At 43.0% G+C, this 16,261-nt stretch overlaps 1 protein-coding gene across 1 annotated transcript in view; it reads right to left on the reverse strand.

Annotated features, from left to right (window-relative positions):
• The window catches only part of LOC140361448 (receptor tyrosine-protein kinase erbB-4-like), a 553,408-nt gene that overhangs the window by 20,375 nt on the left and 516,772 nt on the right, over positions 1–16,261 (reverse strand). The window contains exons 21-23 of the mRNA XM_072447161.1: positions 10,243–10,398; positions 1,448–1,523; positions 1,195–1,341 (exon numbers count right to left, since the gene is read on the reverse strand). Of these exons, the coding sequence (XP_072303262.1) occupies positions 1,195–1,341; positions 1,448–1,523; positions 10,243–10,398 (379 nt within the window). The remainder of the gene's footprint in view (positions 1–1,194; positions 1,342–1,447; positions 1,524–10,242; positions 10,399–16,261) is intronic.

Here is a 16,261-nt window from a genome sequence, read left to right on the forward strand (position 1 = left end):
AAAGCTGAGTGAACTGTGCCAGGGAATCTTCTCAGTGCTCCTTCATCACACACACACACACACGCGCGCGCGCACACACACACACACTGACGAATTTGAATAAAAATATGTTTGTGAATCCGATGGGGATTGTGGTTTTCTTGCAAATTATTTGAAAATAAATTAACTGTACTGGAAATTCCTCTGGCCAATTAGATAGCAGCCTATTTTGTATTAAATCTCAAGCTCCTTGTTCATAACTTTTCCTATTTTTTGTTTTTGTTGTTTTACATTTGAACATGCTGATTTGAAACTACCGGTATTACCAGTACTAATGCAAATGCAAATGCAAATCGTAAATGTACGATTTTTTAAAAATCGTACATTTAAAGGTGCTGTACCTGGTTTTCACATGTCTTAAAACATGAACAACAGAACTAGTTAATTTTAAACTCTTTGCAGAGGTCCACATTGCTTACTTACCCAATCCATTCAGAGCATCCTAATTATTTACCGCAATTACCTTTTAAGCACTTTTCACAACGTTCAGAGCGCAGAGCAAATAACAACAAGCATCTAACAGCGCACTTCCTGCTTGGTGGAAAATAAAACACATGCAGCACACATTTGTCTCATTTTCACCCTGACCCTAAACAGATTTTACTTTATAATATAAAGCAAATCAGGGACAGCCCCTAAATCCGCCCATCGCTCTGTAATTATAATGGGCTTTAAAAATTTCACTTTTTGACTTTTTGAGGAGTCAAACCAGAGAATTGAGCAGGCTTCAAAGGACACGTACTGTATAACGCTAAATGGACTAAATGTCATAACATTGTCCAATGTTCAAATGCAGAGGAAAAAAATCCCTACAGGGACAATAAAAATATACCGTATCATTCCACTTTCTAACATGAGCTTGTCTTCTTTGACCTTGACAAAAAAAACACTTTAAATTTCCCAGATCTACTAGCCCTGCTGCCATTAGATTGAGTGCTAATACAAAATCCTGACTGAAATAATGTGTACTTTTCAATGTATACATTATTTTAAGTTCTAAAACATGCAATGCCAAAGTAAAAGTACTCAAGAGCAGATAGACCACAATAACAAAACTGGGGTTTACAATGAAAAAAATCTAAAGAAATTATTTAGTAAAAAACAGATTTTAATAAATAACTGGTCTATTGTAATACTGTCTAGTGTATTACTTACATTTGACCATGACCATGTAGACGTCTATGGTGCAGATTGGCGGCTGAGGCAGTCTCTCTCCCTTCTCCAGAATGTCCGGGATCTCTCTGGTGGGGATGCCATCGTAAGGTTTACCCCCGAAAGTCATCAGCTCCCAGATGGTCACTCCTGTATTACAAAGCAAGCGGAAAAGTCAAGAAAAAACACAAACATTTATTAGGAATCTGTAAATATGATCAGTATATGGGCATAAACAATGAAAACAGGCCCTCACCGTAACTCCACACATCGCTCTGGTGGGTGAACTTCCGGTAGTGGATGCATTCAAGAGCCATCCATTTAACTGGCATCTGTTAATAAGAAGAGCGAGAGAGAGATTGGTAAATGAGTAGGCCAAGGCTATTCAACATAAGGCCCGGGGGCCAAATCAGATCCTCCAAGCGATTGAAACTGGTTTAATTCTGGGTTAGCACTAGTTTAGACCTGGTTTGGTCTCGTTTTAGTCCTTGTTTAATTCTGCTTTAGACCTTTTGATTCAGGGTCAGTCCTGGTTCAGACCTGGTTGGTCCTAGTCTAGTCCTAGTTAAATTCTGGTTCAGTACTGGATGGGCAATTTTGCAAAGGAACGTCGCTAAAGCACACAAATTGTATTAACTCAATTTATTGATACAGTGTGTTGAGGATGAGATATTTTGTGTGACCCAAAATGTTGTTACAGTAGTTTCGTGTGGTGCACCTCTGGCCCAGAGGCCTTGGCTCTCAGAAAAATCTGCCCCTCGGGAAAATATGTTGAATACCCCTGGAGACATAATACATAATACCATTTGGTCAAATACCATACCTTTGGCAAGAAATTAAACCTTTTTAGTGTTCCGTACTTTCCGCACTATAAGGCACACTTAAAAGCCTTTAATTTCCTCAAAATTCATCAGTGCGCTTTAAAATCCGGTGCGTTTAATAAATGGATTATTTAGATAGTTGTGCGTACTGATCTCAAAGTGATTTTGTGTGGTACACAGTGTATAAAAAAGACTAGGGACACGAGAGACTTGCGTCTAGAAGCACGTTACGGTACTCATTAACTACATTATTACTACAACATTACATCAGGAACAACGCAGACGGCTAAATAAGAGACCCCGAATTAAGGACCCCAAGATGGCTCCTGCCAAGAGACCATGGATCCATTATATTGTATTATATGGGCTAAAGTATCAGTCCCAACTGTGGTCAGAGCTTTCACGCTCATCACTGAACTGCCGCGACAGTGACTCGGAGATGGATCCGGGGATGCGGATTTATGGCATCCAGCCCAACTGTTAAACTCGGACATTGAAGATGGAGAATTTGAGGGATTTGTGGACGAGGAATGAACTGAAAGAGTGTATTGTGTTGTATTTTACGTGTTATAAGTGAGCAATTCCAACGTTTCTTTTAGCGATATCAAACTGTTTCTTTACGTGTTGCAGCTGAACAAGTCGGAGTTGTTGTGAATAGGCTAACGTGTCTTTAGCGGTAGCAGAGTGTGTTTTTTTACGTACTGCAGCTGAACAAGTCAGAGTTGTTGTTGTCAAAACCTCATTGATGTTCGAACAATGTTGATGTTGAACAATGTTGATCTAAATGAGTTGAAAGCGTTTAATAAAGCCCAACTGACATTATGCGCTTTATAGTCCGGTGCGCTTTATATATGAACAATTATCCAAAATAGACCATTTATCGGTTGCGCCTTTTCGTGCGGGAAATACGGTATTCCATTGTATGTAACCAAATGTTACACATTTGCCTACAGCTTTGCTCCAACCTGTTTCCACACTTCATATTACTGTCTTGTAGTTGTAAACCCATCATCAATATTTACAGCTCAGGCATCTTGATGATTACTAATAATAATAATAATAATAATAATAATAACTTTTATTTATATAGCGCTTTTCAGTGACCCAAAGACGCTGAACATAATAAAAAAGGGGGGGGTATTTACAGACAGGGGGGACAACACGTACAGAACACATTAATATACAGATAAAATGAACAAGACAGAAGAAGTAGAGAGAAAAAGATGGGGATGTAACAGGGGGTAGAAGTGTAGGCAATGGGGTAGAGGAGGCTAGGGGTAGGGGAGGTCATAGGCTTGGGTGAAGAGGTATGTTTTTAGGCGGGATTTGAATGTTGTGAGTGAGGGAGAGTGGCGGACAGGTTGGGGGAGGGAGTTCCAGAGTCGGGGTGCTGTTCGGGAGAATGCTCTGTCGCCAAAAGTTTTGAGTCGGGATGTTGGTGCAGTCAGGGTGAGAGAGGAGGAGGATCGGAGAGCTCGGGTGGGGCGGTGGGGGATGAGGAGGTCAGACAGGTAGGGGGGGGCAAGGTGGTGAAGAGCTTTGAAGGTGAGGAGGAGTATTTTAAAGTTTATGCGCTGCTTGATGGGGAGCCAGTGGAGAGAGCGGAGAACGGGAGTGATGTGATCACGGGACCGGGTGTGGGTGAGGAGGCGGGCAGCGGAGTTTTGGACCATTTGGAGTCTATGGAGGGAATGGGAGGAGATGCCAGTGAGGAGGGAGTTGCAGTAGTCAAGGCGGGAGGAGATGAAGGCATGGATGAGGGATTCAGCAGCGGGGAGGGTGAGGCAGTGTCGGATTTTGGCGATGCGGCGGAGGTGGAAGTATGAGGTCTTGACAATGTGGCTGACATGGGGAGTGAAGGAGAGGGTGGGGTCCATGATGACACCGAGATTGCGTACCAGGGTAGAGGGGGTGATGGTCGAGGTGTCGATGCTGAGTGAAAAGGGACCAGTTTTATTGAGAGTGGATTTGGTGCCAATGAGGAGGAGCACTGTTTTGTCACTGTTCAGTTTGAGGAAGTTGAGAGTGAGCCATGATTTTATTGTAGAGATGCAGGTTTCAATGTGGCTGAGGGGAGGGTTTTGGGTGGATTTGGTGGTGAGGTATATCTGGGTGTCGTCAGCGTAGCAGTGAAAGTCCAGGTTGAGTTGGCGGAGGATGTGACCAAGGGGGAAGATGTAGCAGATGAAGAGGAGGGGGCCGAGGACTGAGCCCTGGGGGACCCCCTGCGTTACTGGGGAGAGGGTGGATGAGTGACCGGAGAGGGAAATGAACTCTTGCCTGTTGGTGAGGTAGGATGTGAGCCAGTCAAGTGCAGAGCCCTCAACACCCAGTTGGCGCAGCCTTTGTAGGAGGATGGAATGGTTTATAGTGTCAAAGGCTGCGCTGAGGTCTAGTAGTAACAGGATGTTGAGGGCCCCGGAGTCTGCAGAGGTGAGGAGATCGTTGAGTACTTTGACCAGGGCTGTTTCAGTGCTGTGAAGTGGGCGGAAGCCAGATTGGAGGGGTTCATAGAGGTTGTTTGACTGGAGGTGGGTGTGAAGTTGGGCGGCGACGATGCGTTCCAGCGTTTTTGAGAGGAACGGCAGGTTGGAGATGGGGCGGTAGTTGGAGAGGTTGGCGGAGCCTAGGGTGGGTTTTTTGAGGATGGGGGTGATGGAGGCCAGTTTGTAGATGGAAGGAACATGGCCGAGGGATAAAGACTGGTTGAAGAGGGTGGTGAGATGGGGGATGAGAGCAGGGAGGCAGGCCTTGGTTAGAGTCGTTGGGAGGGGGTCGAGAGAGCAGGTGGTGGTTTTGGAAGCGGTGATGAGGTCTATGATATGAGAGGAGTTAACAGAGGAGAAGGTGGTGAGGGGAGGGAAGGGTGGGTGGTCAGGGAGAGGAGGGGGGGCAGGGGTGGGGGTGGTGATGGAGTTAATGGAGACGGCAGTCATGGAGCTGTTGATTTTGGAAATTTTGTCATTGAAGGCAAGGAGGAAAGAGTTGCAGAGGTCAGGGGAGGAGGGTGGAGTGATGTCCGGTGGCTGGAGCAGCTTGTTGACGGTGGAGAACAGGGTGCGAGGGCTCCGGTGGGAGCTGTTGATGAGGGTGGAGAGGTGGGCAGATTTGGCGGCTTGGAGAGCGTCACGGTAGGAGGAGATGTGTAATTTGAAAGCTTCGGCGTGGACGGTGAGGCGGGTTCTTTTGAGGAGTCGTTCGAGTTGGCGGCCAGTCTGCTTCATGGTGCGGAGTTCAGGGGTGTACCAGGGGGCGGGGTTGATGTATGAGACGGAGGAGGTTTTCCAGGGGGCTAGGGAGTCAAGGGAGTCGGAGAGGGTGGTGTTGAGCATGACAGCATAGTCGTCGGGGGAAGAGGGGGGGGAGTCAGGGGGGAAAGCAGAGGATATGAGCTGGGAGAGCGTGAGGGGGTTGACTGACTTGATATTGCGGTAGGTGATGGTGCGTTTTTTGGGGTTGTGGGGCGAGGGTAGGGGGGCGGAGAAAAGGATGCAGAGATGATCAGAGAGTGGGAAGGGGAGGGGGTGGGGGTTAGATATGGGTAGGAGAGAGGAACAGACTAAGTCCAGAGTGTGGCCTTTGGTATGGGTGGGGAAGTCAATATGTTGGGTGAGATGGAAGCAGTCCAGGAGAGAGAGGAAGTCGGATGTCAGTGGGGCGTTGGGGCAGTCAATGTGGATGTTGAAGTCACCAGTGAGTAGGAGGCGGGCAGAGAGAGAGGATGCGATGGTGAGGAGTTCAGACAATTCAGTGAGGAAAGAGGGGTGGGGCTTTGGGGGACGATAGATCAGGATAGCGGTGATAGAGTTGGGGAGGGAGAAGGCGAGGTATTCAAATGATGAGATGGATGGAAGGTTGAGGTTCAGTTCAGTGATGGATGTAGATTACTGCATTTATCTATGCTTCACTTGTTGACAATCGACAAGTTTTTAATCTGGCTATAGTGAAATATTGGAAAATTGACATTGCCCAATCCTCACACTTGGCCGATATGAATCAAGTAGCGCCATTGATTAGTTTAATTAGTTCAATAGAGAGCATGCTTTTAAGGAGGCTAAATGTGATTGTAATGGTACTATGTCTCAATAGATGTTAGTCTGTAGAACAGGGGTGGGCAAACTACGGCCCGCGGGCCACATCCGCCCCGTCGGGCCTTTCAATCCGGCCCGCCAAACTTGTCCAAGTAACATATATTTTTTTGACCTCAGGCATCTTTCTGCACTTGGATCCTTAATAAATATGAGGTGAAATGACTTAAAGAATAGATTCAATAGCCTATATTTGACAGAAAAGTTATATTTTATTTAATATTTAATTTTTGGTATTTTTTTCTTTCACACCAATGATCGCGGGCCGGCCCTCTGCTACTTGCCTGGATTCGAATATGGCCCTCGGAGGAAAATAATTGCCCACCCCTGCTGTAGAACATGGCAAGGGAATCGCTTCTTTTGACAAGGATAGATTGAGGACCCTAGACTACTTTGATGATGTTATGGATAATGTAATTGTTTAAAACAGAATTTATTAAGTTTAGTGATAGCGTTCTCCCTGCAGCTCCTGAATTTACACTTTCCGTTAACAGTAACAGATCCAAAAGCTTTTATATATATATATATATATATATATATATATATATATATATATATATATATATATATATTTTTTTTTTTTTTAAATTGTTTTAGTCAACTAAAACTAAATTTGTACTTTTGACAAGTTAACTGCACCCTAGATTAAGGGCCATATTATTTCCATATCACTGCAGTGGCCAGTTTAGGAGCCAGTGAACACAGACAATTACCTGGCTGTTTAAATGTAGCAGCGCGGTGGGTCCTTGACACACATGCATGCCTGCTTTTCTGGGAAATCCAAGACAGAGAGAAGTGTCGCTGCTTCAATTTCATTTGTATTGATTTATCTCCTGTGGCCCTGCTATTTTGTTTTATTTTTTTTATAGGCATAGGTTCTGATATGCTGGCGACACTGATGGAAACACAGTAAATCTGCAGTGCCAGGGTTGTTTGTACCGGAAAGAGAACAGACACACGGCTATAAATACCAGGCCATTAGCATTAACATAATCAAATAAGGTCGTTAGGAAGTCAGCAAAGGTCTATTATGAATATTATGACTTTTAAGATGGCATTTACTTGTAGAGGTAGGAGAAATATATTAAAAAAGGGAAATCTAGCAGTTGTTGTTTTGGAGACATACAGTACACTATTAGAATATTGAGTATATTAGCATGAAAAAAGGGTGAGAAAAACAGCTGGTAACAAATTTGTGGCGTAAGCAAAACCTCACTATGACAAAGGCCCGTTCCAATGATGTCGAACAACAGTTAAGTACTGCTTCATTATTTACATAAATGGAGCATACAACTGGACCAAAAATTAAACCCTGAGGAACCCCCTTACTTGCCTTTACCACAGCACAAATCTGCTTGTCAAATCTTGTCAAAGAGTTAAGGTTCCTCACGGTAGGAGCAAACTGAGTTGTTATGGGGCCCAAGCTCAACGTGCTGTGGGGCAATTCAGGGCTTTAAAAGGAGAACGTTTTGAGAAAAACACTTTTTGATCCTTGGTCCTTGAGGCAGCAGTAGAGACGATCCATTGCTCTAGATGGAGCAATGGGTCTGGGTACCTGGGCTCACCTCCTTTTGTCTGAGATCCAACCAGTCAAGATTGTAGTGATTGAAGCACAGTCTTGCACATCTGCACTGTGTGAGTACAGTGTCAAAGTTTCACCTTTGAGCGCAAGCGTACACGTAATCCTGATACATTTCCAAACTTTGCACATACAACCAGCGAGTTACCACTCTCTGGTTATAGTGACCAGGGTTTTGCTTGAAGTTTGATAAAAATTTAAAATGAGGATGTGGCGTTTTCATTTACACTCAGTCCTGGTGATTAAAGTCTGATACTTTCACTGTGTGTATCCACAATTTAACTTAGACTACAGTGAACCCTCGCTAAAACGCGGTTAAACACTTTTCACGGTCTCGCTGCTTCACGGATTTGCATCATGCGTTGTGTTCTGCATTCTGATTGGCTAAAAAGTGTCTCCGCGTCTTCTCTACCTGTGTGTCAATAACTTTATGGATTAATATGTACACGTACGTAAAACCGCTTGCCAAATTGAAGTTTGTGAGGCCGGTGAGAGCGGCGCGCGTGAGCTTCAATGTTTTATGGAGTATTTCATTGTATAATAACTGTAAAAAAATAAAGGTTTCTACTTCACGGATTTCGCCTATCGCGGGTTCTTTTTGGAACGTAACCCCCGCGATAAACGAGGGTTCACTGTATACTGCTTTCCCCTATCTGCACCTTTTTATAAAAAGCACCTGTTAAAAAGCACAGCCGTTCCTTATTGTGAACAGGAGACTGAGAGACCCACTGTTTGAGCAGCTAAGAGGGGAGAAAAGGGCAGATCATATTTTATAATTTTAACACATTTAAGTCCAAACATTTGAAATCATTAATATTTCCTCAATATATATTGACGTAGAGCTCGGGAATGGATAAGCACATGATTTGTGAGAGATAAAACGTTTGCTTACCCCAACATAAAAGTCAAACTCCACATTTACTGGAAGATATGGCACTTTTGGCAGCATGTGTCTGATTGATCTGGAGCATGTCTTTGGCAATCAAAGGACACAGCTATATATCGCTGGACCCATTCAGGAGAAGTTACAGCATGTGTAATTGACGGCAGACATCTTTGGAGCGCCCTGATTAATCATGAGTTTTCATTCAGAAACGTTTGAACTCACAAGCTGACGCGAAACTCGTAGGGTCGTGACAGTGCAGGTAGATGCATAAACAATTAATAATTAAAAGTTTCTCCAAAAAAAACTGTCTGGGAAAAAAAAAATCTGAAAATTCAAAAGTGAAATAGATCATTCAATTCACATCAATGGAAAAACTGAGCCAGTCTCTGTTGGGACATACTATCTTGGAGAGCCCACTTTGGATCACTAAACCCTTTCAGACCGTAGCAATCCGCTCAAAAGTGGGAAAAGTGGAAACATAACAAACCAGTTTAAACACATTTAAAAAAAACATTACTAATGTATTTAACAGAACTCAGTGTACAAGTCAATGTAAATAGCTGCTTCATTCAGTCGTTGCTTATGCTTTGTTTTGTAAACTCCTCCACAGCTTCGGGAGTGAGGCCTCGAGCTGAACATGGCGTTTTAATAAAAGGGCGATGAGGTCGATTTGCATGGAGAGTCTCAGGAAATGAACAACCCCAGCTGATGAATGTAGACCCGCTCCTCAAACACAACAGACTGATTGGAACTGTGGCTGCTCTATTTGTTTTGGATGAAGTCGTCAGGTAATTGTCTTCAAGCTAAATGAATGTTAAACTACAACCGTTATATATCCATGTCACAACGCATCACATTGACGGGTTAGAGAGTTGACCCAGCTTCAGAAATGATATCTTGTGTAACTTAAAAACATTTTTGGAACTATTTATGATGTCATGTTGAAAAATTAGCATGTGCTCGTAGTAGCATCACCAAGCTAATTGTAGGATATGCAGATGACCTCCCCTGTTGCCATGGTGACAGGAATGCGGGCTAAAGGTGTTATCAGCAAAAACCCCCGTGTGAAGTTTTATGGCAGGAGCCGAGAACGTGAGCGAACGAACAGAGACGCTTTGAACGTTGAAAACAACGTTTCCATCGAATGACTTCTTTTGGATTACAGAGAGAAATTTTCTCTCCAAGACAAAAGCTAAAACGCAAAAAGACGCGGTTTTAGTAGACAATCATCAGATTGCAGAATTTGTCCACCAGATGACTTTACATGTACATATTGTGTTATTGTGTTCTAAAATATATAATAAAATACATATACATATTTTTCACACCACTTATATAATAAATATGAATAACTACATGAAAAATGGCTTAATTCATAATACAAATAGTTTGTTAATGATTCAGAATTAGTGACTACTTAATTAAGGGGTTAGGAGAATTAATTAAAAGTTACTAAGCCTGAACCATTCTTAATAAACTATATGTGTGTGTGTGTGTGTGTGTGTGTGTGTGTGTGTGTGTGTGCGTATATACACAGAAGGTTTTCAGGGATCATATTATATGAGTAGCTCAGATAAAACCCCAAAATTCTAAGGGGATGAATCTAGAATGGACAGCACTTTAGATTCATGATATGGACACACAACACAAAACATGCATGTGGTCACTTACACCAACCTTTCCGCTGTCCGCATTGTACTCCTTCTCATCTCCGTCCAGTAAGCGCGCCAGGCCAAAATCCGTGATCTTGATGTGATTGGCCGATTTGACCAGAACGTTCCGGGCGGCGAGATCTCTGTGGACCAGCCTCCTCTCCTCTAGGTACATCATGCCCTGCAAGAACCCACATCATTTCATTAGATCCTAATTTATTCAACCAATTATAAATGCAGGAAAAGTGTCAGCGCCAGCATTAAATCGATGTCATAACTGTCACACTGGTCGACATTTAAATGTACAGTAATTTTTCAATGTTATCCCTTTAGACATTATGAGAGCGAGAGAGAGACAGAGTGAGAGAGAGACAGAGCGAGAGAGAGACAGAGCGAGAGAGAGACAGAGAGACAGAGAGTGAGAGAGAAAGAGCTTTTACAGTGTTAGGCATTTGGACTTTTGATGAGATGGAAAAACAGAAGAGGTCTTGATTCAGTGGCTCAGCTTTGAAAGCGCAGAGGGGAATGCGATGTACTGTAGATTTACATAGCTGCGAGGCAATATAGTTTGTGCAAACAGAGAAGCAGAATGCCATTGTAATGACTGCTGTGTAGGTCTCGCTAAACTAAAAACAACAACTTTTGGTAACATTTTACTATTAATTAGCCTTAAATGACAAATGTTATATCTTAGTATTGTTATGCTCTTAAGTAACTTTACTTTGGCAAGTCAGTTTTAGAACAATAGAAAAGGTTTACAAAACACCAAAATGACTTCATGTTACTCTGGCATTTCCCAAAATAATTGACTTTTAACTCCATCTTCTGGTTGCAGAGGTAATTACAAGGGGGAGATAAACAAATGCTAGCTTTCCTCAGACATGCTAATGTAGGCAGTAATTGTAATGAACATAATTTGTGGAAGACATGCTCAGAACTGAATAGAAAAAGCCAAGACCAGGTAGCAGATTACATCAAGGGAATTGAGATTTGAAATAGTATGATCCACCGATTGCAAAGACTTCAGCAAAGAAACCACACACTTTACAATGAAACATGCTAAAAGCAGTGAGCTAATAAATCTAGCGTAAGTATTCAAAAGAATAAAAACATTGCACATTTTTTTAACAGAAAGCTGCGATAGACTAGTGTGATGTTTACTGTAGTTAACATGCAGCAGCTTCACTGATACATGCAGGGTGAATATGGAAACATAGACACACACCTTTTTCTCACTTTTTCATTTGTTAAACAACGCTTCAAACTGGACTGATAGCAATGTATTGTGGACTGGGTGCAATTTGTGGAGTAAAACACAATTAGGCAAAAGGACATGGATGACAATGCAACAGTTTAACTCCACCCATCCATCTTCTTCCACTTATCCGGGCCGGGTCATGGGATCAGCAGCCTAAGCAGCCTAAGTCTTCTCAGACTTCCCTTCAACTCCTCTGGGGCCATCCTGAGGCGTTCCCAGGCCAGCCTAGTCATAGATCCTCCAGCATGTCCTGGGTCTTCCCCGGATCCTCTTCCCGGTTTGACATAACCGAAAAACCTCCCCAGCAGGTGCCGAAGAGGCATCCGGGACGGATGCCACCACAGCTGGCTCCTCTCGACGTGGAGGAGCAGCTGCTCTACTCCGAGCCCCTCCCATGTGACGGAGTTCCTCAGCCTATCTCTAAGGGAGTGTCCAGCCATCCTGCGGAGAAAACTTATTTCGAGTGCTTGTATCTGCGATTTTGTCCTTTCGGTCATTACCCAAAGCTCATGACTAAAGGTGAGGGCAGGAACATAGATTGAGTCGTCTTATGCAGCGACAGCATCACTGCAGATGCTGTACCAATCTGCCAGTCAATTTTGTGAACAAGACCCCAAGATACTTGGATTCCTCCACTTGGGCCACCCAACCAGCCACCTTTTTGCTGTTGAGAACCATGGCCTTGGCGGCTGCAAGCCATCCCAATGCATGATGCAGATCCGGGGTTGATGGAGCCATCAGGACAACATTGTGTACAAACAGCAGAGATGAGATCCTGTGGTCCCCAAACCAGACACCCTCCAACCCTTGACTGCGCCTAGAAATTATGTCCATAAACATAATGAACAGAACATGTTCTGTGCAGGTGTAGCCCTGGTGGAGTCCTACCTACACTGGGTATAGGTCTGACTTACTGCCGGCAATGTGAACACAGCTCCTGCTCCGGTCATACAAGGACTGGAAAGCCTCTAGAAAAAAGCCCCGGACCCCATACTCATGGAGCACCCCCCCAAAGGACACCCCGAGGGAAACAGTTGAAAGCCTTCTCCAGATCCACAAAGCACATGTGGACTGGTTGGGCAAACTCCCATGAATCCGCGAGCACCCAATGGAGAATATAGAGCCTGTCCAGTGTTCCACGACCAGGACAAAAAACACTCTGCTCCTCCTGAATCCGAGGTTCGACTATCGGTCGGATTCTTCTCTCCAGTACCTTGGAATAGACCTTACCGGGGAGGCTGAGGAGTGTGATCCCTCTGTAGCTGGAACACACCCTTCGGTCCCCCTTCTTGAACAGAGGGACCACCACCTCCGTCTGCCATTCCAGTGGCACTGGCCCCGGCCCCGACCGCCATGCAATGTTGCAGCGACTTGTCAGCCTTCACAGTTCTACAACATCCAGGCACTCAGGGCAGCTCTCATCCACCCCTGGAGCCCTGCCTCCAAGGAGTGTGCCAACAACCTCAGCGAGGATGATGGAAGAGTTAGCCCAAGAGTCCTTAGTCTCTGCCTCCGCTTCGGAAGACGTGACAGGGGGATTAAGTAGGTCTTCAAAGTATTCCTTCCACCGTCTGACGACATCCCCAGTCCAGGTCAGCAGATCTCCACCGGCATCATAAACGATGTTGGTGAAGCACTGCTTCCCCCTCTTGAGAGGCCGGATGGCTTGCCAGAATTTCTTTGGGGCCGACTGATAGTCCCCCTCCATGGCCTCCCCAAACTCTTCCCAGCCCCGTTTTTTTGCCTCTGCGACAGGACAAGCAAGTCTGCCTGGCCCGCCGATACTTGTCAACGGCCTCAGGAGTCCTACAAGCCAAAGAGGCCTGATGGGGTCCCTTACTTCCGGTGTCCACCAATGGGTTTGGGGTTTGCGGTTGCTGCGGCGACAGGCAGCTGAGACCTTGTTCTAGCTCCGAGCAGCCGCATTGACAATGGAGGTTGAGAACATGGTCCACTCGGACTCAATGTTCCCAGCCTTCTCTGGTCTGGAAAAAGCTCTCTCGGAGGTGTGTGTTGAGGACCCTGCTGAGAGAGGGCTCCGCAAGACGTACCCAACGGACCCTCACAATGCGTTTGGGCTTAGGTGGGTTTGGGTTGGGTTTGGGTGGTGATCAGTTGACAGCTCTGCCCTCTCTTCACCCAAAGAGAGGTGAAGAGAGATCAGATGACACAACGACAAAGTCCATCCATGATCTCCGGCCCACGGTGTCCTGGTGCCAAGTGCACTGATGGACACCCTTGTGCTTGAACATGGTGTTCGTTATGGACAATCCACGGCTTGCACAGAAGTCTGATAACTGAACTACAGTTTAATTTAATAACTTTAAGGAGAGGTGAGTAATTATTGTCTATTTCTTCTCTTTCCCATGCTTGCATCTTACATCTCTCACTCACTCGCTCGCTCTTCCTCTGATGCTCTGCTTTATCGGCTGTTGCAGTAGCGTTAATGTTTTATGATTACTATATATCAGATATCATGCTGACACCACACACATGAGGAGCGAAGCTTGTGGGGAACCAAAGTCGGCTCACGCCTTCCTGAATTTAAGGAGAAGAAAATCGGAAGAAAAAAACGATCCTGCAATGCGCACACGTACTAGATACATAAGAAAAGATAAGATATGCCTTTATTTGTCCACACAATAGGGAAATGTCGGTGTTGCAACGCAAGTAGATACAGAAGAAAAGAACAGATAACTTAATAGAAAAACTTAAACAAAACTCCTATAGACAGAACCTCTCTTATTGTTCAATAAGGAATAGAGAGAAAAAATAAATAAAAATAAGATAACAAAAGACAAAATAATAATAATAATAATAATAATAATAATAATAATAGTGGTAAAGTAAACACTCTTATTTCCAGCAGTTATATGCACATGAATATGACAGTATTACACATGATTAAGTCAGTGTTGCACGTGTCTGACAATATTTTCAATATTCCAAGACTGGTAATTGGGTTGAAGATGGAAAGTTAACAAAAACACACACAAAAAAGCAGTGATAACAAACGTGTATAAAACAAATTCAATGAAATGGTCAGAAATACACAGATTTGATCAATTAAAATAATTATATTTTCTCCATATGAGACACATCTGAAATCTATATACAAACTATGTGTTTTGACCATAGATATCAAAGTGATTGATGTGCAATATTTTATGGCATTATAGATACTCTTGTGAAGGCTTTCAAAGTAATGATTTATTTTGTATTTTTACCATAATTCTTCCAGTATATTTTTCTATACTATACTGAATAATGACATTGCCAAAACACAGCAAACACCAGCCAGTCAAAAATACGCCTTTCCAACTTCATGATCAATCTTATTCATAAAATAACAATGACAAAGACCTTGGACCTTGAGTACTGCATACACATTTCTGCTATTCTGCATTTTCTGAAGATGAAGCTAATTAGTGCACTAACATTAGCATGAATGCTTACTCAACGAAACATTGCACAGGTTACGTGGGCATGTGTCAAACTATAATTAAAACGTCAATCAACTCCTTCTCAGCATTAGGAAAACATACAAAAATAAAGTAAGGATATTTGAATTCCAAGGACATTTTAGTTCTCGGGGAAGCTACGTCTTGTGAGACTCCTGCAATCTCATTCTGTCATAAGTGATATCATGTCTGCCGTAATTGAAGTCATTTTGAAGACGGTCACGCGGCAATAACAATAGACGTCTGTCCAATTTGTTAGTGCTGATTATGTACACCTGATGAGTAAGGTAGGACAAGGCAAAATAACAAAGCGGCAAGCAAAGAGAGTGGCACCTCTGTAATTTGTTGCTCAATGGACTGGACAAAGATTTGACACTGCACACAAACACAAAAAGACAGGCCTGAGTTCGCAATTAGCATCATTGCACAGAATGTAACTGACGTGTGGCACAGTGTTGGCTTGAGTATGTGTTATATTATGTGTTATAATAGTGCTTACTATTATTTTCATTTGATAACTACTCCAATTTGCTAATTAAGGCACAGTTCTTATGAACACGAACACATCAGAAATGCTCCGAATGAGATTGGTGACAATTTATGAATTTAAAAACAGTGCAGAAAATCTTGGAGCTCAACCTATGATGTTACAAAACTGGAACATTTGGAACAAAGTGTTCTCTGAGGCTCAGAGGGAAAGGACTTACTAAACAGGATTTATCAAACAAGTGTGAATGAAGCTAAATACAACTCCAAGTACTATGTTTTGATGATGGAACAGTGATGTCAAATTTGGAAAATAAGTGTCACACATAGCTACGCAGGATGTAAATAGAAGCCTATAATTATAAACTACAAGCTGTTTCAACAAAGCAATTTAAATTACACAATTTAAATTAATCAATTTACTTCTTAAATTCAAGGCCATCTATCTCAATGAAGCTAAATATATTAATAGGAATTACATATGATCTCAACAGAATTTGCATTGTTACATACATAACAAAGTACATAACATTAGGTAACTTTTCTGGTGGAGACTGTCTGGCAAAATTCCAAGAAAGAAAATCCCCATGAAGGCAAGCAGCAAAGCACCTAGATAAAAAGTTACAAAGTTCCCCTTTAAACACATTCCAATAAATATAAATGATGGTTAATTTGTGTTTTGTGCTTGTAAGAGACTACGTTTGACCACACAATAGGTTCATCACAACATTCTACAATCTCTATAGTTTAAAATAGTTCACGTTATAGAATTTGATGTCATAACCACAGATGATGGGCAGGGCCACTTGTAAATATTTTCAGTTGTTTTATTTACATTT

Source organism: Eucyclogobius newberryi, unplaced genomic scaffold (genome assembly GCF_026437365.1).
Source record: "Eucyclogobius newberryi isolate DKJ021-1_F unplaced genomic scaffold, fEucNew1.0.hap1 SCAF_1, whole genome shotgun sequence".
In the NCBI taxonomy this organism is placed as follows: domain Eukaryota; kingdom Metazoa; phylum Chordata; class Actinopteri; order Gobiiformes; family Gobiidae; genus Eucyclogobius; species Eucyclogobius newberryi.